Source organism: Crinia signifera, chromosome 6, assembly GCF_055691185.1.
Source record: "Crinia signifera chromosome 6, ASM5569118v1, whole genome shotgun sequence".
NCBI lineage: Eukaryota > Metazoa > Chordata > Amphibia > Anura > Myobatrachidae > Crinia > Crinia signifera.
In genome coordinates this window covers 4,592,535-4,618,679 of record NC_139222.1, presented here as the reverse complement: position 1 = coordinate 4,618,679, position 26,145 = coordinate 4,592,535, and the positions used below count along the sequence as shown (strand labels likewise).

Below are 26,145 nucleotides of genomic sequence, written 5' to 3'. Positions count from 1 at the left end.
ACATTATAGTGCCGACCGCCGTCACTATGGCTGCTTACCTAAATGCATTGCTGAGGGCGATTTTCGACTCTACTCAGAGGATTGCTGCCAAACTTGGTTTCGTGGCCTCTGGGATATCAAATCCTCTCAATGGGGTTTATTCTAGTTCATTCTTTCTGACAAAATCCTTCTTAGATTGACAAAACCATGTGCACTGCAGGGGGGCAGATGTAACATGTGCAGAGAGAATTAGATTTGGGGGAGTCATTTTGTTTCTGTGCAGGGAAAATACTGACTGCATGATTTTACACTGCAATATAGATCTCACTTTGAAGTAAAACCCCACCCAAATCTAATTCTCTCTGCACAAGTTACATCTGCCCCACCTGCAGGGCACATGGTTTTGTCCATCTAAGAAGGATTTTGTCAGAAAGAATTAACTAGAATAACCCCCAATATGACATTGCCTGAATCCACAGATACTCTCGACATGTCCACCTGGAATGAAAAGTGGTCTAGAGTCTCCGAAGTTGGTTCTACAAATCTCCTGACTTCACCTAACCATAGAGAGTTGTCCCCTACTGACACTACCGATATTTTGTTCGCTATCCGAAGGCCCTACTTGGCCATAAGCTATGTACTAATACCGGGACATTCTACACCTTGGCACTCCTTTACTGTCTGGCTCGGGAATTTGTTTTTTGCCATGACTCCAAAAGCTCTGTACCGTTATTGTCATTTTTCATGTGTGTGTCCTTGGGTATGTGGTAGAGGTACTGGTTTATATATCTCTCTGTTGCTAACAGAGGCTTGGCCGGATTAATATTCTCCTGTGCCCTTAGATGTCTGCTGACATAATGACCCTTGTGTTAGATATGAACATGTGAGACACTCCTGTCTTGTTTCTCACTTTTCTCTATAAAAGCCTGGTTAGTTTTTCTTATTAAGATTATAAGTTTATTAGTTATGCCTCCGTGCACCGATCCTGTGGCCTCGGACTGGCGTTTTGGTTTCTTATTGTACAGTTGTTTCTATCCTATGCTAGATAAAAAAAAAATCCTGTTTATCGGTGGGAGGGACAAGTTCCCCACAGATGATTATACCTTACAACTACTACTAAGCCATGGCCCCAGTTAATCCATCCGCTTATTATCCGACCACTATATGGGGGGGGGATGTTTAGATAGATACTGTAGCGTAAGAGGTGGGGGGAAGGGGTGAATTAGGTTGTTAGGCTAGTTTAGCTAATATAGCTAGTGAGGGGTGGTGTAGTTAGCTGGTGGGGGGGGGGGGGGGTGCTAGGCTGTTAGGGATCCAGGTATACCTAGGTTGGGGTCAGGTTATACAGGGTGGGGGGTTTTGGGGAGGTTTGTTTTGGGTTCTTTTGTTTTTTTTTGCTTTGGGTAGTATAGATATAGGTATTCCTTATTTTTCACTCCTCCTATTCCCTGTTTGACCAGAAAGCTGATCCTGCAACTTTGTTATTCGCATAAGTCACATGTTAATGAGACACTTTAACTTACATTTCTGTGAGTCATATATCCACTACTGCCGTCAGTCCAAATGGCGCCTTTGGGTGATGATAGTTCACATACCCTGTAATGTAAAACTTCTGCTTGGAATGTCCACAATCATTATTTTCGCGTCTCTGTATGGTCCTTCATTGTTATTAGCATTGTGACTATATTTTACAATATGAGTACCCTAGGGTTCTCGATTTAGCAACTATGCAGGATCTGTTATGTATGTCTGTTACATTTATTGTTCACATTTATTGTAAACAATGTTTATTGTACTTCAAAATTTCAATAAAAATTATTGAATAAAAAAAAAAAAAGTGTACACCGGGTGGGCCTCTGGAAAAAAAATGGGTCTAAGCATGAGGCCTGTTTGCTACAGCAGAAGTTTGAGCAGAACGTAGAGTGGACATGACATTGTGTGGGCTACACAAACAGAAGAACTGTCCGGACACCACCGCTATTTGAGCAAACAGTGTGAACCGCCTACAGTTTGCTTCAGAACTCAGGAATTTGGAAATAATTGGAAACCGGTCACATTAGTGTTCCCGTTAGGCTGTTTTAGCGGGGCGCTGCGCCCTGCCCGTTTTTTAAAGGGCAAAATGCGCCCTGCCCCTCTAGCAGCGCCCCGCTAAGACAGCCTGGTGCCTGCCCGACTCCTTGCACGGGGAAGCCCAGCGCTGCCTTAGACGGCGATGCCTGGCGCTTCCCCGGCATCAAGGCACCTTCCCCCTGTGGTGACAGCATCTTCGGGGCGGCCGGGCCCGCCCCCTTTAGTGACGCCGGCGGCCCGGCCCGCCCACTCTAGTGATGCCGGCGGCCCGGCCGCCCACTTTAGTGACATCGGCGGTCCGGGACCACCCACAAGTGTGCCGTCGGCGGCCCCTGACCGGCCCGACACAATTTCTAGAGTGAACACTACACATGGTTTGATGAAATCAAGCCTTATTAAGGTGAAAGGGTGGCCACGCACAGTACTCACCCATTGGTCACAAGTTGGGTGTGCTCCTTCCGTGAATTATGAATACAGTCAGCACTTATGTATTATTAAAGTAGTACGTCCAGGGAGACAATGCTTCTAATAATACCCAGTTATTCAAATAAAATTACCCTTTTATCTAATCGAATTAAAATCCTGTCAAAATTACGGCTTCTGCAATGTACTTTCACTTTGAGCTGTGGCCGATTTTACTTTCACTTTGAGCTGTGACAGATTTTAGCCCACAAAACTCTCCACCCCACCCCCAGTCCCCATCTGCTCCTACCTCCAATCTGTCTTCACAGCTCCACCTCTACATATCCAGCGAGTTTGAAACAGATCAGTGTCCCTGCAAAAATTGCTTTCACTTTCTGTAAGGGCTTTTTTAAGCACACAACGGGGTAATGTGGTCCGTTGAGTGGCCTCTACTGGTCACTGGTGGTACTTCACCTCATAGAGGTGAGGAGTAGTTAGCCTTTTATATATATATATAGATATCAAATTATCCAAAATTATTGTAATCTATGACACACACCCAGGCATTACCCTGCTCCGAGCCGGTGTTCTCCCCTCCCCGCCCCCCTCCCCATGCTAACACTATAACGAGTGTGATACCCCCCGAAGGTGTTTATACAGTGGCTCTGCACATGCATATATACGCATATACACATGCGCAGAGCCGCCCTATCGGTCCCCGGCTCTTTACGAGCCCACCTGAATGTGCAATGCAGATATACATACATTGACAAAAATATATGCACCAATCAAATGTTGAATTATTTTATAAATAACATTAATAACCAGACAGATGTTATAATTAAACAAACAGGCAAACATACAATCCCAATAGTTTAATGTTGAGTAGGAATTCTAGAATAATAAAATATAAGTAGAGGGCATATTTGTCACACCACAATCCAATGAAATGAGAGAACACGGGAAACGTACGTAGCACGGTATCAAGATGGCCGACAGATAGTCAAACACTGTCAACAGTTAAAAGGTCGGCATTACTCCTACTGCGCGATAGACACAGGTTGATCGGGCGCGGAGCTGACGTCACATGACTTCCCCTAAAACCTCTGAGCAACCTTACACCCACTTAGCACATGGTCTTTTGGGGCTTCACTTTACAGAATAATCCATAGCCTTTTATAGGAAGAATAGTTAAAATTCTGTCAAAATGGCGGATAAGTCCCTATCTGCTCCTACCTCCAACCTCTGACTTTACAGCTCCCTCTCTGTATATCCAGCAAATTCAAACAGATCATTTTGGTTTCACTTTCTGTTAAGGAGTAATTTGGTCCTCTAGTGGCCACTGGTGGTTACTGGCGGTACGTCACCTCAAAAAGGTGAGAAGTATGTAGTCTTTTATATATACATATCCACTAAGAAATGTTACCAATGCTCTAAATATTCCAATAGTGGTGTCACAATATTATAAAAAAAAATATATATATTTTTTTACATTTTATTGTTAAATATTCCTAAAGTGGTGCCTCGGTGTTCTTAAAAAAAAAAAATGTAAATGTTATTTTTAAATATTCTGATGGTCATAATTTTTAAATGTTTTTTATTTTTAATAAAATAGTTTTGGATAAGTAAAAAAAAAGTAAAAAAAAAAAAAAAGGCAGCAGATTTAACAATATGGGTCCACTCACTCATCCAGACATCTCCGCATAAGCACACGCTTCCCGCCCTCTGTGGCCATCTTCAATATCTCTCTATACAAATACAATCTTTTCCCCCATGAGTCTGATAATCTCTGAATTGTATCATGCCACCAGATACAGATTACATCCTACATTATATATATATATATATATATATATATATATATATATATATATATATATACCACTGATGGAATTATATAGAATTTCAGACATGTTTATTAACATTTACTTCTATAGTGCCAGCATATTCCATTGTGCTTTACAATAGGGAGCAAAACAGTAATAAAACAAGTCTGGGAAATAACAGATAAAGAGATGAGAGGGCCCTGCTCACAGGCTTACAATCTACAGATGTACACCATTGCTTTGATTATCGTCTCTGAATATTTTGGACCTATATTTCAAATTGGGATTAACAAAAATCAACAACATTTACAATATTTACAGTACTGACGCAATTATCTATTTTGCCGTGTGGGTTTTCTGATGTGTAACTAGATGCGGTTTCTGTGTAAAACATTTCCCACACTCTGCACACGGATACGGCTTCTCACCACTGTGTATTTTCTGGTGCTTAACGAGACCTGATTTGTGTGTAAAATATTTCCCACAATCAGGACACGGAAACGGTTTCTCACCTGTGTGACTTCTCTGATGTTCAAGAAGAGCGGAGTTGTATTTGAAACATTTCCCGCACTCCAAACACAGAAACGGTTTCTCGTTTCCATGAGTTCTCTTGTGAGCGACCAGGTAGGACTCCTCCGTAAAGCGTTTCCCACACACAGAACACGGAAACGGTTTCACTTTTGTGTGAACAATCTGATGTTCTAGAAGACCTGATTTCTGCGTAAAACATTTCCCACACTCAGAGCACAGAAAAGGTTTCTCACCCGTGTGAATTCTGTGATGAGTAACGAGGTGTGATCTGTATGTAAAACATTTCCCACACTCGAAACAGGGATAGGGCCTTTCGCCCGTGTGAATTCTCTGATGTCGCACTAGATAGGATCTCTCAATAAAATGCTTCCCGCACTCCGAACACTGAAACGGTTTTTCATCGGTGTGAATTTTCTGATGTTTAACAAGATCGGATTTATATGTAAAACATTTCCCACACACAGAACATGAAAACATCTTCTCACCCGTGTGAATTCTCTGATGTCTGACAAGACCCGACTTATAAATAAAACATTTCCCACACTCGGGACATGGAAACGTTTTCTCACCAGTGTGACCTGTCTGAGGCGTAACATAAATTGACTGATGCACAAAAGATTTTTCGCAAGGAACGTTTGTATCGCTGGTACTAGCTGTGCTACGTGTTACAGTGTCTGTGTTCTCAGAAAAGCCTTCATTATGATTAGTGGGATCAGAGGACAGATCCGTGTTGTGTAGAACTGGAAGTATAATTAGGGTGATTGGATTTTCTCCTGGAGAATCTTGGGTGATATTATCTTCTATTTTACCGTCTGTAGTTAAAATGAGTCGTCCATCGGAGGTATCCCTGATTTCCGGCTCGTTAGCTGGAAAATAATTAAAATAAAAGTACATTAAAGACATTCTTCTTGATTGGAATATACATTTTATATCTTAACTAGTTATAACCCATCAAAATTACGGTTTCTGCAATGTACTTTCACTTTGAGCTGTGACAGTTTTTACTTTAACGTTGAGCTGTGACAGATTTTAGCCCACACACTCTACACCCCACCCCCAGCCGCTATCTGCTCCTACATCCAGTCTCTGTCTTCCTAGCTCCCTCTCTCCATATCCACCAAGTTTGAAACAGAGCAGTGTCCCTGCAAAAATTGCTTTCACTTTATGATAAGATGTAATGTAATGAGTATTAACCACAGAAGAGGGTCATCAGCTACCTGTGTGCTACTTTCTTTATGCCAAAGGTCTTCTACGTTGGGTCAATATGCAATTCAGCTCAAGACCTTGGCTTCACAGATAAAATCTTTGAAGGCCACCTTCGGGCAAGGCCTTAACGAAAGAATCAAAGATGAATTGCCCTTGAAGGATTTGCCCACATTTCTGGATGAACTGATCTCGATCTGTAACAACGTGGGACAGATTTCAAGGAGCAAAAGCCAAAAGAAGGATTCTACACGCTGGTTTAAGAAGCGCTATGGTGTCACGATGTCTCCTTCTTCTGCCTCCAATGAGGAGTCCATGCATTTGATTCACCACAATTATCAGAAAAAGAGAGAAAAGTGTCCGAAGAAAAATCTATTGTGGAGATCTGGATCACATAAAGGCTGAAGGTCCAAATTACAAAAGACTATGCTAGGTTCCATCTGCAAATCTCCACCATTAACTTCCCAGGTTTGTTGACCAGAAATCGCAGGTTCTTCCCCCAAAAAAACAATAAATAGAGATAGCGCTAAGAACAGATAAGTAATAATAAAAGCCAGTCAAGATGAATTATAATCAATATAGCATTTATGTTAATTCTAATAAGCTATTGGAGGTTTGATTCATTTCAAGTATGAGGAATCACTGTGTTTCCTAGTTCCCAAAACCATAAACCCCCATCATCCTTGGTTGACCCCTGGTTTTAATTACACCCTCCAGAACTCCATTGGACTGGTCAAGTATTATTGTGGACGTCCCCGTTGTGGCTGGTGTTTGAATGAAGAATTGTACCCTGAAGACATTGGAGTACAAAGTCACAATACCAAAATATGGTGGAATATACCGATGATGTTCATAAACACAGGGCTGAAACGATTCCTCCTTGTTGACCTGGGGAATTTCTTATTGACCTAGTTCTTGTCTATTCCCCTTTTCCATCCATGAAACTCAAGTCAGGGTACAGTAAGGAAAATCCCTAAAGGAGCAGGATTCTTTGTTGTAGGAACGAAGGATGGAAGCCTCACTAGTTCATTGACTATAATGGAAACTACTGAGGAAGAGAGGGATCTAGGTGTCACTATTTCAGGGGACTTAAAAGCAGGCAGGCAATGTAACAAAGCAATGAAGAAGGCAAGTCAGATGCTTGGTTGCATAGGGAGAGGTATCAGCAGTAGAAAGAAAGAAGTAATAATGCCACTTTATAGGTCATTGGTACGACCTCACCTAGAGTATTGTGTTCAGTTCTGGAGGCCATATCTCCAGAAGGATATAAATACATTAGAGACTGTACAAAGAAGAGCAACTAAAATGGTGCATGGCCTACATCACAAAACGTACCAGGAAAGACTAAAAGATCTTAATATGTATACTTTAGAGCAGAGAAGGGAAAGGGGGTACATGATAGAAACTTTCAAATATATCAAGGGCTTTAACAAGGTACAGGTGGGAGACATTCTTCACAGGAAGAGGAGCAGCAGAACACGAGGACATGCACTGAAACTAGAGGGAGGAAGAATTTTTTCACAGAAAGAGTAGTAGATAAGTGGAATAGCCTCCCAACAGAGGTGGTAGACGCAAATACAGTAGTACAATTTAAACATGCTTGGGATAAGCATATTGATATCCTTACAAAAAAATAAGGATCAAATATGGTTTGAGGTAACATGTTTAAAAAAAGGGCAGACTAGATGGGCCAAGTGGTTCTTATCTGCCGTCAAATTCTATGTTTCTATGACTGTAGAGGGTTGAACACCACTACAATCAACAATGAAGACCCATTACCCCTCATCTTGGAGCTCATTGGCTAAAAGTTTTACTTAGATTCATAAGACGTTTATATTCTCATTCAGGTTAAAAACAGCAAATAATACTAAAGACAAACATTACAGATAACAGGTCATGCCATTCAGTCTTAGTAATGCTCTTGTGCTTCTCCAGAATTTAAGGAATGAGATCTTTAGAGACCTTCTCTACAAGATGGTAGTTGTCTACTTGGATGGCATTCTTCTATTCTCCAAATCCATCTACATTGATTATCTCCAAGTACAAGAAATTGTACAATGGTTAAGAAAAATCATTTAAATTCCCAACAGCAAAAAGTGCCCTTTTGAAGAAACTTTCATTTCACATTAGAATTCTAATAGAATCTCCAGAATTGACCATACCAAGCATCTCAATCTGAAATCTGCTTAACTATTTTCCTGTTTCCTGCAGCAGTATAGTATGGGCTGACGGCTCCTGATGTATGAGATACACCAGAGAGTACGGGGAGGAGACTGGTCAGAGCTCTGGGCTGGTAACACACAGTGACATGATGTGAGGGGGAGAGCAGGAGTATAATAGGGGCTGACGGCTCCTGATGTATGAGATACACCAGAGAGTGCGGGGAGGAGACTGGTCAGATCTCTGGGCTGGTAACACACAGTGACATGATGTGAGGGGGAGAGCAGGAGTATAATAGGGGCTGACGGCTCCTGATGTATGAGATACACCAGAGAGTGCGGGGAGGAGACTGGTCAGATCTCTGGGCTGGTAACACACAGTGACATGATGTGAGGGGGAGAGCAGGAGTATAATAGGGGCTGATGGCTCCTGATGTATGAGATACACCAGAGAGTGCGGGGAGGAGACTGGTCAGATCTCTGGGCTGGTAACACACAGTGACATGATGTGAGGGGGAGAGCAGGAGTATAATAGGGGCTGATGGCTCCTGATGTATGAGATACACCAGAGAGTGCGGGGAGGAGACTGGTCAGATCTCTGGGCTGGTAACACAGTGACATGATGTGAGGGGAGAGCAGGAGTATAATAGGGGCTGATGGCTCCTGATGTATGAGATACACCAGAGAGTGCAGGGAGGAGACTGGTCAGATCTCTGGGCTGGTAACACACAGTGACATGATGTGAGGGGGAGAGCAGGAGTATAATAGGGGCTGATGGCTGCTGATGTATGAGATACACCAGAGAGTGTGGGGAGGAGACTGGACAGATCTCTGGGCTGGTAACACACAGTGACATGATGTGAGGGGGAGAGCAGGAGTATAATAGGGGCTGATGGCTGCTGATGTATGAGATACACCAGAGAGTGTGGGGAGGAGACTGGTCAGATCTCTGGGCTGGTAACACACAGTGACATGATGTGAGGGGGAGAGCAGGAGTATAATAGGGGCTGATGGCTCCTGATGTATGAGATACACCAGAGAGTGCGGGGAGGAGACTGGTCAGATCTCTGGGCTGGTAACACACAGTGACATGATGTGAGGGGAGAGCAGGAGTATAATAGGGGCTGACGGCTCCTGATGTATGAGATACACCAGAGAGTGCAGGGAGGAGACTGGTCAGATCTCTGGGCTGGTAACACAGTGACATGATGTGAGGGGGAGAGCAGGAGTACAATAGGGGCTGATGGCTCCTGATGTATGAGATACACCAGAGAGTGCGGGGAGGAGACTGGTCAGATCTCTGGGCTGGTAACACACAGTGACATGATGTGAGGGGAGAGCAGGAGTATAATAGGGGCTGATGGCTCCTGATGTATGAGATACACCAGAGAGTGCGGGGAGGAGACTGGTCAGATCTCTGGGCTGGTAACACACAGTGACATGATGTGAGGGGGAGAGCAGGAGTATAATAGGGGCTGACGGCTCCTGATGTATGAGATACACCAGAGAGTGCGGGGAGGAGACTGGTCAGATCTCTGGGCTGGTAACACACAGTGACATGATGTGAGGGGGAGAGCAGGAGTATAATAGGGGCTGATGGGTCCTGATGTATGAGATACACCAGAGAGTGCGGGGAGGAGACTGGTCAGATCTCTGGGCTGGTAACACACAGTGACATGATGTGAGGGGAGAGCAGGAGTATAATAGGGGCTGATGGCTCCTGATGTATGAGATACACCAGAGAGTGCGGGGAGGAGACTGGTCAGATCTCTGGGCTGGTAACACACAGTGACATGATGTGAGGGGGAGAGCAGGAGTATAATAGGGGCTGACGGCTCCTGATGTATGAGATACACCAGAGAGTGCGGGGAGGAGACTGGTCAGATCTCTGGGCTGGTAACACACAGTGACATGATGTGAGGGGGAGAGCAGGAGTATAATAGGGGCTGATGGGTCCTGATGTATGAGATACACCAGAGAGTGCGGGGAGGAGACTGGTCAGATCTCTGGGCTGGTAACACACAGTGACATGATGTGAGGGGAGAGCAGGAGTATAATAGGGGCTGACGGCTCCTGATGTATGAGATACACCAGAGAGTGCGGGGAGGAGACTGGTCAGATCTCTGGGCTGGTAACACACAGTGACATGATGTGAGGGGGAGAGCAGGAGTATAATAGGGGCTGATGGCTGCTGATGTATGAGATACACCAGAGAGTGTGGGGAGGAGACTGGTCAGATCTCTGGGCTGGTAACACACAGTGACATGATGTGAGGGGGAGAGCAGGAGTATAATAGGGGCTGATGGCTCCTGATGTATGAGATACACCAGAGAGTGCGGGGAGGAGACTGGTCAGATCTCTGGGCTGGTAACACACAGTGACATGATGTGAGGGGAGAGCAGGAGTATAATAGGGGCTGACGGCTCCTGATGTATGAGATACACCAGAGAGTGCAGGGAGGAGACTGGTCAGATCTCTGGGCTGGTAACACAGTGACATGATGTGAGGGGGAGAGCAGGAGTACAATAGGGGCTGATGGCTCCTGATGTATGAGATACACCAGAGAGTGCGGGGAGGAGACTGGTCAGATCTCTGGGCTGGTAACACACAGTGACATGATGTGAGGGGAGAGCAGGAGTATAATAGGGGCTGATGGCTGCTGATGTATGAGATACACCAGAGAGTGCGGGGAGGAGACTGGTCAGATCTCTGGGCTGGTAACACACAGTGACATGATGTGAGGGGGAGAGCAGGAGTATAATAGGGGCTGATGGCTGCTGATGTATGAGATACACCAGAGAGTGTGGGGAGGAGACTGGTCAGATCTCTGGGCTGGTAACACACAGTGACATGATGTGAGGGGGAGAGCAGGAGTATAATAGGGGCTGATGGCTCCTGATGTATGAGATACACCAGAGAGTGCGGGGAGGAGACTGGTCAGATCTCTGGGCTGGTAACACACAGTGACATGATGTGAGGGGAGAGCAGGAGTATAATAGGGGCTGACGGCTCCTGATGTATGAGATACACCAGAGAGTGCAGGGAGGAGACTGGTCAGATCTCTGGGCTGGTAACACAGTGACATGATGTGAGGGGGAGAGCAGGAGTACAATAGGGGCTGATGGCTCCTGATGTATGAGATACACCAGAGAGTGCGGGGAGGAGACTGGTCAGATCTCTGGGCTGGTAACACACAGTGACATGATGTGAGGGGAGAGCAGGAGTATAATAGGGGCTGACGGCTCCTGATGTATGAGATACACCAGAGAGTGCGGGGAGGAGACTGGTCATATCTCTGGGCTGGTAACACAGTAACATGATGTGAGGGGGAGAGCAGGAGTATAATAGGGGCTGATGGCTCCTGATGTATGAGATACACCAGAGAATGCGGGGAGGAGACTGGTCAGATCTCTGGGCTGGTAACACACAGTGACATGATGTGAGGGGGAGAGCAGGAGTATAATAGGGGCTGATAGCTCCTGATGTATGAGATACACCAGAGAGTGCGGGGAGGAGACTGGTCAGATCTCTGGGCTGGTAACACACAGTTATATGATGTGAGGGGGAGAGCAGGAGTATAATAGGGGCTGATGGCTGCTGATGTATGAGATACACCAGAGAGTGCGGGGAGGAGACTGGTCAGATCTCTGGGCTGGTAACACACAGTGACATGATGTGAGGGGGATAACAGGAGTATAATAGGGGCTGACGGCTCCTGATGTATGAGATACACCAGAGAGTGCGGGGAGGAGACTGGTCATATCTCTGGGCTGGTAACACAGTAACATGATGTAAGGGGAGAGCAGGAGTATAATAGGGGCTGATGGCACCTGATGTATGAGATACACCAGAGAGTGCGGGGAGGAGACTGGTCAGATCTCTGGGCTGGTAACACACAGTGACATGATGTGAGGGGGATAACAGGAGTATAATAGGGGCTGACGGCTCCTGATGTATGAGATACACCAGAGAGTGCGGGGAGGAGACTGGTCATATCTCTGGGCTGGTAACACAGTAACATGATGTGAGGGGAGAGCAGGAGTATAATAGGGGCTGATGGCACCTGATGTATGAGATACACCAGAGAGTGTGGGGAGGAGACTGGTCATATCTCTGGGCTGGTAACACACAGTGACATGATGTGAGGGGGAGAGCAGGAGTATAATAGTGGCTGATGGCTCCTGATGTATTAGATACACCAGAGAGTGCGTGGAGGAGACTGGTCAGATCTCTGGGCTGGTAACACAGTGACATGATGTGAGGGGGAGAGCAGGAGTATAATAGGGGCTGATGGCTCCTGATGTATGAGATACACCAGAGAGTGCGGGGAGGAGACTGGTCAGATCTCTGGGCTGGTAACACACAGCGATATTATGTGAGGGGGAGAGCAGGAGTATAATAGGGGCTGATGGCTCCTGATGTATGTGATACACCAGAGAGTGCGGGGAGGAGACTGGTCAGATCTCTGGGCTGGTAACACACAGTGACATGATGTGAGGGGGAGAGCAGGAGTATAATAGGGGCTGATGGCTCCTGATGTATTAGATACACCAGAGAGTGCGGGGAGGAGACTGGTCAGATCTCTGGGCTGGTAACACAGTGACATGATGTGAGGGGAGAGCAGGAGTATAATAGGGGCTGATGGCACCTGATGTATGAGATACACCAGAGAGTGCGGGGAGGAGACTGGTCATATCTCTGGGCTGGTAACACACAGTGACATGATGTGAGGGGGAGAGGAGTATAATAGGGGCTGATGGTTCCTGATGTATGAGATACACCAGAGAGTGCGTGGAGGAGACTGGTCAGATCTCTGGGCTGGTAACACAGTGACATGATGTGAGGGGGAGAGCAGGAGTATAATAGGGGCTGATGGCTCCTGATGTATGAGATACACCAGAGAGTGCGGGGAGGAGACTGGTCAGATCTCTGGGCTGGTAACACACAGCGATATGATGTGAGGGGAGAGCAGGAGTATAATAGTGGCTGATGGCTCCTGATGTATTAGATACACCAGAGAGTGCGTGGAGGAGACTGGTCAGATCTCTGGGCTGGTAACACAGTGACATGATGTGAGGGGGAGAGCAGGAGTATAATAGGGGCTGATGGCTCCTGATGTATGAGATACACCAGAGAGTGCGGGGAGGAGACTGGTCAGATCTCTGGGCTGGTAACACACAGTGACATGATGTGAGGGGAGAGCAGGAGTATAATAGGGGCTGATGGCTCCCGATGTATGAGATACACCAGAGAGTGCGGGGAGGAGACTGGTCAGATCTCTGGGCTGGTAACACACAGTGACATGATGTGAGGGGAGAGCAGGAGTATAATAGGGGCTGATGGCTCCCGATGTATGAGATACACCAGAGAGTGCGGGGAGGAGACTGGTCAGATCTCTGGGCTGGTAACACACAGTGACATGATGTGAGGGGAGAGCAGGAGTATAATAGTGGCTGATGGCTCCTGATGTATTAGATACACCAGAGAGTGCGTGGAGGAGACTGGTCAGATCTCTGGGCTGGTAACACAGTGACATGATGTGAGGGGGAGAGCAGGAGTATAATAGGGGCTGATGGCTCCTGATGTATGAGATACACCAGAGAGTGCGGGGAGGAGACTGGTCAGATCTCTGGGCTGGTAACACACAGCGATATGATGTGAGGGGAGAGCAGGAGTATAATAGTGGCTGATGGCTCCTGATGTATTAGATACACCAGAGAGTGCGTGGAGGAGACTGGTCAGATCTCTGGGCTGGTAACACAGTGACATGATGTGAGGGGGAGAGCAGGAGTGTAATAGGGGCTGATGGCTCCTGATGTATGAGATACACCAGAGAGTGCGGGGAGGAGACTGGTCAGATCTCTGGGCTGGTAACACACAGTGACATGATGTGAGGGGAGAGCAGGAGTATAATAGTGGCTGATGGCTCCTGATGTATTAGATACACCAGAGAGTGCGTGGAGGAGACTGGTCAGATCTCTGGGCTGGTAACACACAGTGACATGATGTGAGGGGGAGAGCAGGAGTATAATAGGGGCTGATGGCTCCTGATGTATGAGATACACCAGAGAGTGCGGGGAGGAGACTGGTCAGATCTCTGGGCTGGTAACACACAGCGATATGATGTGAGGGGGAGAGCAGGAGTATAATAGGGGCTGATGGCTCCTGATGTACGAGATACACCAGAGAGTGCGTGGAGGAGACTGGTCAGATCTCTGGGCTGGTAACACACAGTGACATGATGTGAGGGGAGAGCAGGAGTATAATAGTGGCTGATGGCTCCTGATGTATGAGATACACCAGACAGTGCGGGGAGGAGACTGGTCATATCTCTGGGCTGGTAACACACAGTGACATGATGTGAGGGGGAGAGCAGGGGTATAATAGGGGCTGATGGCTCCTGATGTATGAGGTACACCAGAGAGTGCGGGGAGGAGACTGGTCATATCTCTGGGCTGGTAACATACAGTGACATGATGTGAGGGGGAGAGCAGGAGTATAATAGGGGCTGATGGCTGCTGATGTATGAGATACACCAGAGAGTGTGGGGAGGAGACTGGTCAGATCTCTGGGCTGGTAACACACAGTGACATGATGTGAGGGGGAGAGCAGGGGTATAATAGGGGCTGATGGTTCCTGATGTATGAGGTACACCAGAGAGTGCGGGGAGGAGACTGGTCATATCTCTGGGCTGGTAACACACAGTGACATGATGTGAGGGGGAGAGCAGGAGTATAATAGTGGCTGATGGCTCCTGATGTATGAGATACACCAGAGAGTGCGTGGAGGAGACTGGTCAGATCTCTGGGATGGTAACACACAGTGACATGATGTGAGGGGGAGAGCAGGAATATAATAGGGGCTGATGTCTCCTGATGTATGAGATACACCAGAGAGTGTGGGGAGGAGACTGGTCAGATCTCTGGGCTGGTAACACAGTGACATGATGTGAGGGGGAGAGCAGGAGTATAATAGAGGCTGATGGCACCTGATGTATGAGATACACCAGAGAGTGCGGGGAGGAGACTGGTCAGATCTCTGGGCTGGTAACACAGTGACATGATGTGAGGGGGAGAGCAGGAGTATAATAGGGGCTGATGGCTCCTGATGTACGAGATACACCAGAGAGTGCGGGGAGGAGACTGGTCAGATCTCTGGGCTGGTAACACACAGTGACATGATGTGAGGGGGAGAGCAGGAGTATAATAGGGGCTGATGGCACCTGATGTATGAGATACACCAGACAGTGCGGGGAGGAGACTGGTCATATCTCTGGGCTGGTAACACACAGTGACATGATGTGAGGGGGAGAGCAGGGGTATAATAGGGGCTGATGGCTCCTGATGTATGAGGTACACCAGAGAGTGCGGGGAGGAGACTGGTCATATCTCTGGGCTGGTAACATACAGTGACATGATGTGAGGGGGAGAGCAGGAGTATAATAGGGGCTGATGGCTGCTGATGTATGAGATACACCAGAGAGTGTGGGGAGGAGACTGGTCAGATCTCTGGGCTGGTAACACACAGTGACATGATGTGATGGGGAGAGCAGGGGTATAATAGGGGCTGATGGTTCCTGATGTATGAGGTACACCAGAGAGTGCGGGGAGGAGACTGGTCATATCTCTGGGCTGGTAACACACAGTGACATGATGTGAGGGGGAGAGCAGGAGTATAATAGTGGCTGATGGCTCCTGATGTATGAGATACACCAGAGAGTGCGTGGAGGAGACTGGTCAGATCTCTGGGATGGTAACACACAGTGACATGATGTGAGGGGGAGAGCAGGAATATAATAGGGGCTGATGTCTCCTGATGTATGAGATACACCAGAGAGTGTGGGGAGGAGACTGGTCAGATCTCTGGGCTGGTAACACAGTGACATGATGTGAGGGGGAGAGCAGGAGTATAATAGAGGCTGATGGCACCTGATGTATGAGATACACCAGAGAGTGCGGGGAGGAGACTGGTCAGATCTCTGGGCTGGTAACACACAGTGACATGATGTGAGGGGGAGAGCAGGATTATAATATGGGCTGATGGCACCTGATGTATGAGATACACCAGAGAGTGCGGGGAGGCTCAGATCTCTGGGCTGGTAACACACAGTGACATGATGTGAGGGGGAGAGCAGGATTATAATAGGGGCTGATGGCACCTGATGTATGAGATACACCAGAGAGTGCGGGGAGGAGACTGCTCAGATCTCTGGGCTGGTAACACACAGTGACATGATGTGAGGGGGAGAGCAGGAGTATAATAGTGGCTGATGGCTGCTGATGTATGAGATACACCAGAGAGTGCGGGGAGGAGACTGGTCAGATCTCTGGGCTGGTAACACAGTAACATGATGTGAGGGGAGAGCAGGAGTATAATAGGGGCTGATGGCACCTGATGTATGAGATACACCAGAGAGTGCGGGGAGGAGACTGGTCAGATCTATGGGCTGGTAACACACAGTGACATGATGTGAGGGGGAGAGCAGGAGTATAATAGGGGCTGATAGTACCTGATGTATGAGATACACCAGAGAGTGCGGGGAGGAGACTGGTCAGATCTATGGGCTGGTAACACACAGTGACATGATGTGAGGGGGAGAGCAGGAGTATAATAGGGGCTGATGGCTCCTGATGTATGAGATACACCAGAGAGTGCGGGGAGGAGACTGGTCAGATCTCTGGGCTGGTAACACACAGTGACATGATGTGAGGGGGAGAGCAGGAGTATAATAGGGACTGATGGCTCCTGATGTATGAGATACACCAGAGAGTGCGGGGAGGAGACTGGTCAGATCTCTGGATTGGTAACACACAGTGACATGATGTGTGGGGGAGAGCAGGAGTATAATAGGGGCTGATAGTACCTGATGTATGAGATACACCAGAGAGTGCGGGGAGGAGACTGGTCAGATCTATGGGCTGGTAACACACAGTGACATGATGTGAGGGGGAGACCAGGAGTATAATAGGGGCTGATGGCTCCTGATGTATGAGATACACCAGAGAGTGCGGGGAGGAGACTGGTCAGATCTCTGGGCTGGTAACACACAGTGACATGATGTGAGGGTAGAGCAGGAGTATAATAGTGGCTGATGGCTCCTGAAGTATGAGATACACCAGAGAGTGTCGGGAGGAGACTGGTCAGATCTCTGGGCTGGTAACACACAGTGACATGATGTGTGGGGGAGAGCAGGAGTATAATAGGGGCTGATGGCTCCTGATGTATGAGATACACCAGAGAGTGCGGGGAGGAGACTGGTCAGATCTCTGGGCTGGTAACACACAGTGACATGATGTGAGGGGGAGAGCAGGAGTATAATAGGGGCTGATGGCTCCTGATGTATGAGATACACCAGAGAGTGCGGGGAGGAGACTGATCAGATCTCTGGGCTGGTAACACACAGTGACATGATGTGAGGGGGAGAGCAGGAGTATAATAGGGGCCGATGGCTCCTGATGTATGAGATACACCAGAGAGTGCGGGGAGGAGACTGGTCAGATCTCTGGGCTGGTAACACACAGTGACATGATGTGAGGGGGAGAGCAGGAGTATAATAGGGGCCGATGGCTCCTGATGTATGAGATACACCAGAGAGTGCGGGGAGGAGACTGGTCAGATCTCTGGGCTGGTAACACACAGTGACATGATGTGAGGGGGAGAGCAGGAGTATAATAGGGGCTGATGGCACCTGATGTATGAGATACACCAGATAGTGCGGGGAGGAGACTGGTCAGATCTCTAGGCTGGTAACACACAGTGACATGATGTGAGGGGGAGAGCAGGAGTATAATAGGTGCTGATGGCTGCTGATGTATGAGATACACCAGAGAGTGCGGGGAGGAGACTGGTCAGATCTCTGGGCTGGTAACACACAGTGACATGATGTGAGAGGTAGAGCAGGAGTATAATAGGGGCTGATGGCTGCTGATGTATGAGATACACCAGAGAGTGCGGGGAGGAGACTGGTCAGATCTCTGGGCTGGTAACACACAGTGACATGATGTGAGGGGGAGAGCAGGAGTATAATAGGGGCTGATGGCTCCTGATGTATGAGATACACCAGAGAGTGTGGGGAGGAGACTGGTCAGATCTCTGGGCTGGTAACACACAGTGACATGATGTGAGGGGGAGAGCAGGAGTATAATAGGGGCTGATGGCTCCTGATGTATGAGATACACCAGAGAGTGCGGGGAGGAGACTGGTCAGATCTCTGGGCTGGTAACACACAGTGACATGATGTGAGGAGGAGAGCAGGAGTATAATAGGGGCTGATGGCTACTGATGTATGAGATACACCAGAGAGTGCGGGGAGGAGACTGGTCAGATCTCTGGGCTGGTAACACACAGTGACACGATGTGAGGGGGAGAGCAGGAGTATAATAGGGGCTGATGGCTCCTGATGTATGAGATATACCAGAGAGTGCGGGGAGGAGACTGGTCAGATCTCTGGGCTGGTAACACACAGTGACATGATGTGAGGGGGAGAGCAGGAGTATAATAGGGGCTGATAGCTCCTGACTCCCTCACAGGGCAGAAACATTTCCCTTATTAGTTTGTAAGGACAAGAGATTATTTTAGTGACTGAGCAAGTAGAATATGAGACTCTCATCAGTAATGTGTTTGTAACGCACCTGTGCTGATATCTGTAGGGATTTCCTCCTCCTTGCACTGCTGATCACCCCTCACATACGTCTCTTCTCCCTCTGTATCTTCCACCTTTATATTTGTCACATACGTCTCTTCTCCATCTATGACCTCTATTTTAACATCAGTCAGAACTTCAGCCTAAATTACCCACAATATAGTCAAATAACACAATGTTTTATTTCATTAATTGAAAGAAAAAACAACAACAGTATAACATCAGTGTATAAGACACACAGTCTCTGTTCAGATCATATAGTGACAGTCACTGTGGTATATTGACGAGACCTAAATCCCACCTACCTGATCCTCCGGTGGGGTCCCGTGATTCTCCTCTGTACAGTCCTGGGAATACAGAGGATGGGGACATCTCTCTGGGGTATTCCTGTTACTGGCCCCATCTGTAGGAGACACGCAGTGACTGAGTACATTGTATATATGTGATTATCCTGGGAATACAGAGGACGGGGACATCTCTCTGGTGTATTCCTGTTACTGGGCCCATCTGCAGGAGACACGCAGTGACTGAGGACATTGTATATATGTGATTATCCTGGGAATATAGAGGACGGGGACATCTCTCTGGGGTATTCCTGTTACTGGCCCCATCTGTAGGAGACACGCAGTGACTAAGGACATGGTATATATGTGATTATCCTGGGAATACAGAGGACGGGGACATCTCTCTGGGGTATTCCTGTTACTGGGCCCATCTGTAGGAGACACGCAGTGACTGAGTACATGGTATATATGTGATTATCCTGCGAATACAGAGGACGGGGACATCTCTCTGGGGTATTCCTGTTACTGGGCCCATCTGTAGGAGACACGCAGTGACTGAGTACATGGTATATATGTGATTATCCTGGGAATACAGAGGACGGGGACATCTCTCTGGGGTATTCCTGTTACTGGCCCCATCTGTAGGAGACACGCAGTGACTGAGTACATGGTATATATGTGATTATCCTGGGAATACAGAGGACGGGGACATCTCTCTGGGGTATTCCTGTTACTGGGCCCATCTGTAGGAGACACGCAGTGACTGAGGACATTGTATATATGTGATTATCCTGGGAATACAGAGGACGGGGACATCTCTCTGGGGTATTCCTGTTACTGGGCCCATCTGTAGGAGACACGCAGTGACTGAGGACATTGTATATATGTGATTATCCTGGGAATACAGAGGACGGGGACATCTCTCTGGGGTATTCCTGTTACTGGGCCCATCTGTAGGAGACACACACTGACTGAGGACATGGTATATATGTGATTATCCTGGGAATACAGAGGACGGGGACATCTCTCTGGGGTATCTCTGTTACTGGGCCCATCTGTAGGAGACACACAGTGACTGAGGACATGGTATATATGTGATTATCCTGGGAATACAGAGGACGGGGACATCTCTCTGGGGTATTCCTGTTACTGGGCCCATCTGTAGGAGACACGCAGTGACTGAGTACATGGTATATATGTGATTATCCTGGGAATACAGAGGACGGGGACATCTCTCTGGGGTATTCCTGTTACTGGGCCCATCTGTAGGAGACACGCAGTGACTGAGGACATTGTATATATGTGATTATCCTGGGAATACAGAGGACGGGGACATCTCTCTGGGGTATTCCTGTTACTGGGCCCATCTGTAGGAGACACGCAGTGACTGAGTACATTGTATATATGTGATTATCCTGGGAATACAGAGGACGTGGACATCTCTCTGGGGTATTCCTGTTACTGGGCCCATCTGTAGGAGACACGCAGTGACTGAGGACATGGTATATATGTGATTATCCTGGGAATACAGAGGACGGGGACATCTCTCTGGGGTATTCCTGTTACTGGCCCATCTGTAGGAGACACGCAGTGACTGAGGACATGGTATATATGTGATTATCCTGGGAATACAGAGGACAGGGACATCTCTCTGGGGTATTCCTGTTACTGGGCCCATCTGTAGGAGACACACAGTGACTGAGGACATGGTATATATGTGATTATCCTGGGAATACAGAGGACGGGGACATCTCTCTGGGGTATTCCTGTTACTGGCCCCATCTGTAGGAGACACGCAGTGACTGAGGACATGGTATATATGTGATTATCCTGGGAATACAGAGGACGGGGACATCTCTCTGGGGTATTCCTGTTACTGGCCCATCTGTAGGAGACACACAATGACTGAGGACATGGTATATATGTGATTATCCTGGGAATACAGAGGACAGGGACATCTCTCTGGGGTATTCCTGTTACTGGGCCCATCTGTAGGAGACACACAGTGACTGAGGACATTGTATATATGTGATTATCCTGGGAATACAGAGGACGGGGACATCTCTCTGGGGTATTCCTGTTACTGGGCCCATCTGTAGGAGACACACAGTGACTGAGGACATAGTATATATGTGATTATCCTGGGAATACAGAGGACGGGGACATCTCTCTGGGGTATCTCTGTTACTGGGCCCATCTGTAGGAGACACACAGTGACTGAGGACATTGTATATATGTGATTATCCTGGGAATACAGAGGACGGGGACATCTCTCTGGGGTATTCCTGTTACTGGCCCCATCTGTAGGAGACACACAGTGACTGAGGACATAGTATATATGTGATTATCCTGGGAATACAGAGGACGGGGACATCTCTCTGGGGTATCTCTGTTACTGGGCCATCTGTAGGAGACACACAGTGACTGAGGACATGATATATATGTGATTATCCTGGGAATACAGAGGACGGGGACATCTCTCTGGGGTATTCCTGTTACTGGGCCCATCTGTAGGAGACACACAGTGACTGAGGACATGGTATATATGTGATTATCCTGAGAATACAGAGGACGGGGACATCTCTCTGGGGTATTCCTGTTACTGGGCCCATCTGTAGGAGACACACAGTGACTGAGTACATGGTATATATGTGATTATCCTGGGAATACAGAGGACGGGGACATCTCTCTGGGGTATTCCTGTTACTGGGCCCATCTGTAGGAGACACGCAGTGACTGAGGACATGATATATATGTGATTATCCTGGGAATACAGAGGACGGGGACATCTCTCTGGGGTATTCCTGTTACTGGGCCCATCTGTAGGAGACACACAGTGACTGAGGACATTGTATATATGTGATTATCCTGGGAATACAGAGGACGGGGACATCTCTCTGGGGTATTCCTGTTACTGGCCCCATCTGTAGGAGACACACAGTGACTGAGGACATTGTATATATGTGATTATCCTGGGAATACAGAGGACGGGGACATCTCTCTGGTGTATTCCTGTTACTGGCCCCATCTGTAGGAGACACACAGTGACTGAGGACATGTATATATGTGATTATCCTGGGAATACAGAGGACGGGGACATCTCTCTGGGGTATTCCTGTTACTGGCCCCATCTGTAGGAGACACACAGTGACTGAGGACATGTATATATGTGATTATCCTGGGAATACAGAGGACGGGGACATCTCTCTGGGGTATTCCTGTTACTGGGCCCATCTGTAGGAGACACACAGTGACTGAGGACATTGTATATATGTGATTATCCTGGGAATACAGAGGACGGGGACATCTCTCTGGGGTATTCCTGTTACTGGGCCCATCTGTAGGAGACATGCAGTGACTGAGTACATTGTATATATGTGATTATCCTGGGAACACAGAGGACGGGAACATCTCTCTGGGGTATTCCTGTTACTGGCCCCATCTGTAGGAGACACGCAGTGACTGAGGACATGGTATATATGTGATTATCCTGGGAATACAGAAGACGGGGACATCTCTCTGGGGTATTCCTGTTACTGGCCCCATCTGTAGGAGACACACAGTGACTGAGTACATTGTATATATGTGATTATCCTGGGAATACAGAGGACGGGGACATCTCTCTGGGGTATTCCTGTTACTGCCCCATCTGTAGGAGACACGCAGTGACTGAGTACATTGTATATATGTGATTATCCTGGGAATACAGAGGACGGGGACATCTCTCTGGGGTATTCCTGTTACTGGGCCCATCTGTAGGAGACACACAGTGACTGAGGACATGGTATATATGTGATTATCCTGGGAATACAGAGGACGGGGACATCTCTCTGGGGTATTCCTGTTACTGGGCCCATCTGTAGGAGACACGCAGTGACTGAGTACATTGTATATATGTGATTATCAGATGCTGGGTGTATATAGGGGACCCCCATACCTGCTCTCCCCTGTACAATAAATGTCTCCTCTTACCCAGTGATGTGAGGGGTCGGTGATTCTCCATCATCACGTCCTTGTACAGACCCCTGTGTTCCTCTATATACTTCCCCTCCTGCATGGAGAGATAGACAGTTACATCCTCACACCTAGGGCCAAAAAGAAAAACTTTTGTATTGTAATAATAACAAGACACCACAGGCTGCTCCTACTGTATAATAACGGACACCAGAGGCTGCTCCCCCTGTATAATAATAATAATAATACCAGGATACCACAGGCTGCTCTTTCTGTATAATAATAACAGGACACCACAGGCTGCACACCCTGTATAATATTTATAAGAGGACACCACATGCTGCTCCCCCTCTATAATAATAATAATAGGACACCACAGGCTGCTCCCCCTGTTTAATAACAGGACACCATAAGCTGCTCCCCCTGTATAATATTAATAGTAAAAGGACAACACAGGTTGCTCCCCCTGTATAATAATAATAATAATAATAATAATAATAATAATAATAATAACTGGACACTACAGGCTGCTCCCCCTGTGCAACAATACCAGGACACCACAGGCTGCTCCCCCTCCATAATAAAAATAGGACACCACATGCTGCTCCACCTGTTTTATAACAGGACGCCAGATGCTGCTCCCCTGTATAATAATAACAATAACAACAGGCTGCTTCCCCTGTATAATAATAACAGGACAACACTGGCTGCTCCCCCTGTATAATAATAACAAGACACCACAGGCTGCTCCCCTATATAATAATAATGACACTACAGGCTGCTCCCTCTGTATAATAATAATATTAAGAGGACACCACAGGCTGCTCTTCCTGTATAATGATAACAACAGAACACCACAGGCTGCTGCCCCTGTTTAATAATAACAGGACACCACAGGCTGCACCCCCTGTATAATAATAACAACAGGACACCACTGGCTGTTCCCCCTGTATAATAATAATAATAATAATAATAATAATAATAATAATAATAATAATAGTACACCACAGGCTGCTCCCCTATAGAATAATAATGACACCACAGGCTGCTCCCCCTGTATAATAATAAGAGGACACCACAGGCTGCTCCCCCTGTATAATGATAACAACAGAACACCACAGGCTGCTCCCCCTGTATAATAACAACAGGACACCACAGGCTGCACCCCCTGTATAATAATACCAGGACACCACAGGCTGCGCCCCCTGTATAATTTATTTATTTATTTATTTACAGGTTCTTATATAGCGCAGCAGATTCCGTTGCGCTTTACAATAGTAGACAGTGATAAAACAAACTGGGTAACAACATACAGACTTGGAGGTAGGAGGGCCCTGCTGCAAGCTTACAATCTATAGATAATAACAGGACACCACAGGCTGCGCCCCCTGTATAATAATAACAGGACACCACAGGCTGCTCCCCCTGTATAATAATAACAGGGCATCACAGGCTGCTCCCCCTGTATAATAATAACAGGACACCACAGGCTGCTTCCGCTGTATAATAATAACAGGACACCACAGGCTGCTCCCTCTGTATAATAATAATAATAATAATAATAATAACAGGACCCCACAGGCTGCTCCCCCTGTATAATAATAACAGGACACCACAGGCTACTCCCCCTGTATAATAATAACAGGGCATCACAGGCTGCTCCCCCTGTATAATACTAACAGGACACCACAAGCTGCTCCCCCTGTATAATAATAACAGAACACCACAGGCAGCTCCCCCTGTATAATAATAACAGGACAACACAGGCTACTCCCCCTGTATAATAATAACAGGGCATCACAGGCTGCTCCCCCTGTATAATAATAACAGGACACCACAGGCTACTCCCCCTGTATAATAATAACAGGGCATCACAGGCTGCTCCCCCTGTATAATAATAACAGGACACCACAGGCTGCTTCCGCTGTATAATAATAACAGGACACCACAGGCTGTTGCCACTGTATAATAATCACAGGACACCACAGGCTGCTCCCCCTGTATAATAATGAGAATTCACAGCACCCTCACCTGCTATCAGCGGTCAGTAGTCGGAACTTCTTCTGTCAGACTTTGAATCCAGGGGGCGTAGTTCCGGTGAAGCGCTCTGTGTCCCCTGGAACGCACAGACCGGGACTAAGTTGAAACGCAGAGACAGGCAGTTGTGTGTAACGCTCAGTGCGGAAGTCAGTTGGAACGCAGAAACCTGGAAGTCAGTTGGAACGCAGAAACCGGAAGTCTGTTGAAACGCAGAGACCGTAGGTCAGGTTCAGAACCCAGTAGAACAGAAGTGCACTACTCCTGGAGCGGGTGAACGCTGATATGAGAAAGTGTTCTGTAATATTATGTCCTGCAGAGGGCGCTACTACACACGTGATGAGCTATATTCAGGCCAACTGATGGGCAGATAGATACCTCTGTATATACATACAGTATTTATATACATTATAGGCTCCCACTATCCCGGCCCAGCCGCCTCTATATACCGACACATGCCTATATATACCGGCCCAGCCGCCTCTATATACCGACACGTGCCTATATATACCGGACCCAGCCGTCCCTGTATATACCGACACATGCCTATATATACCTGCCCAGCCGCCTCTTTATACCGACACATGCCTATATATACCGGCCCAGCCGCCTCTTTATACCGACACATGCCTATATATACCGGCCCAGCCGCCTCTATATACCGACATGTGCCTATATATCCCGGCCCAGCCGCCTCTATATACCGACACATGCCTATATATCCCGGCCCAGCCGCCTCTATATACCGACACATGCCTATATATACCAGCCTAGCCGCCTCTTTATACCGACAAGTGCCTATATATACCGGCCCAGCCGCCTCTATATACCGACACATGACTATATATCCCGGCCCAGCCGCCTCTATGTACCGACACATGCCTATATATACCGGCCCAGCCGCCTCTATATACCGACACGTGCCTATATATACCGGACCCAGCCGTCCCTGTATATACCGACACATGCCTATATATACCTGCCCAGCCGCCTCTTTATACCGACACATGCCTATATATACCAGCCCAGCCGCCTCTATACACCGAAACATGCCTATA

General features: G+C 47.4%; 1 protein-coding gene across 6 annotated transcripts in view; it reads right to left on the bottom strand.

The window, feature by feature from the left end:
• Positions 1–25,507, bottom strand: part of LOC146009882 (uncharacterized) — a 227,902-nt gene extending 202,395 nt beyond the window's left edge. The window contains exons 1-5 of one of the 6 annotated variants that reach the window (XM_083150477.1): positions 25,082–25,484; positions 23,069–23,181; positions 19,118–19,215; positions 18,802–18,955; positions 4,333–5,674 (exon numbers count right to left, since the gene is read on the bottom strand). In XM_083150477.1, the coding sequence (XP_083006603.1) occupies positions 4,614–5,674; positions 18,802–18,955; positions 19,118–19,215; positions 23,069–23,153 (1,398 nt within the window). In that variant the 5' untranslated portion in view covers positions 23,154–23,181; positions 25,082–25,484 and the 3' untranslated portion in view covers positions 4,333–4,613. Of the gene's footprint in view, positions 1–4,332; positions 5,675–18,801; positions 18,956–19,117; positions 19,216–23,068; positions 23,182–25,081 lie in introns of those variants that run through there. The other 5 variants (XM_083150471.1, XM_083150472.1, XM_083150469.1 and 2 more) reach the window with 5 other exon arrangements.
• Positions 25,508–26,145: the final 638 nt, after the last annotated feature.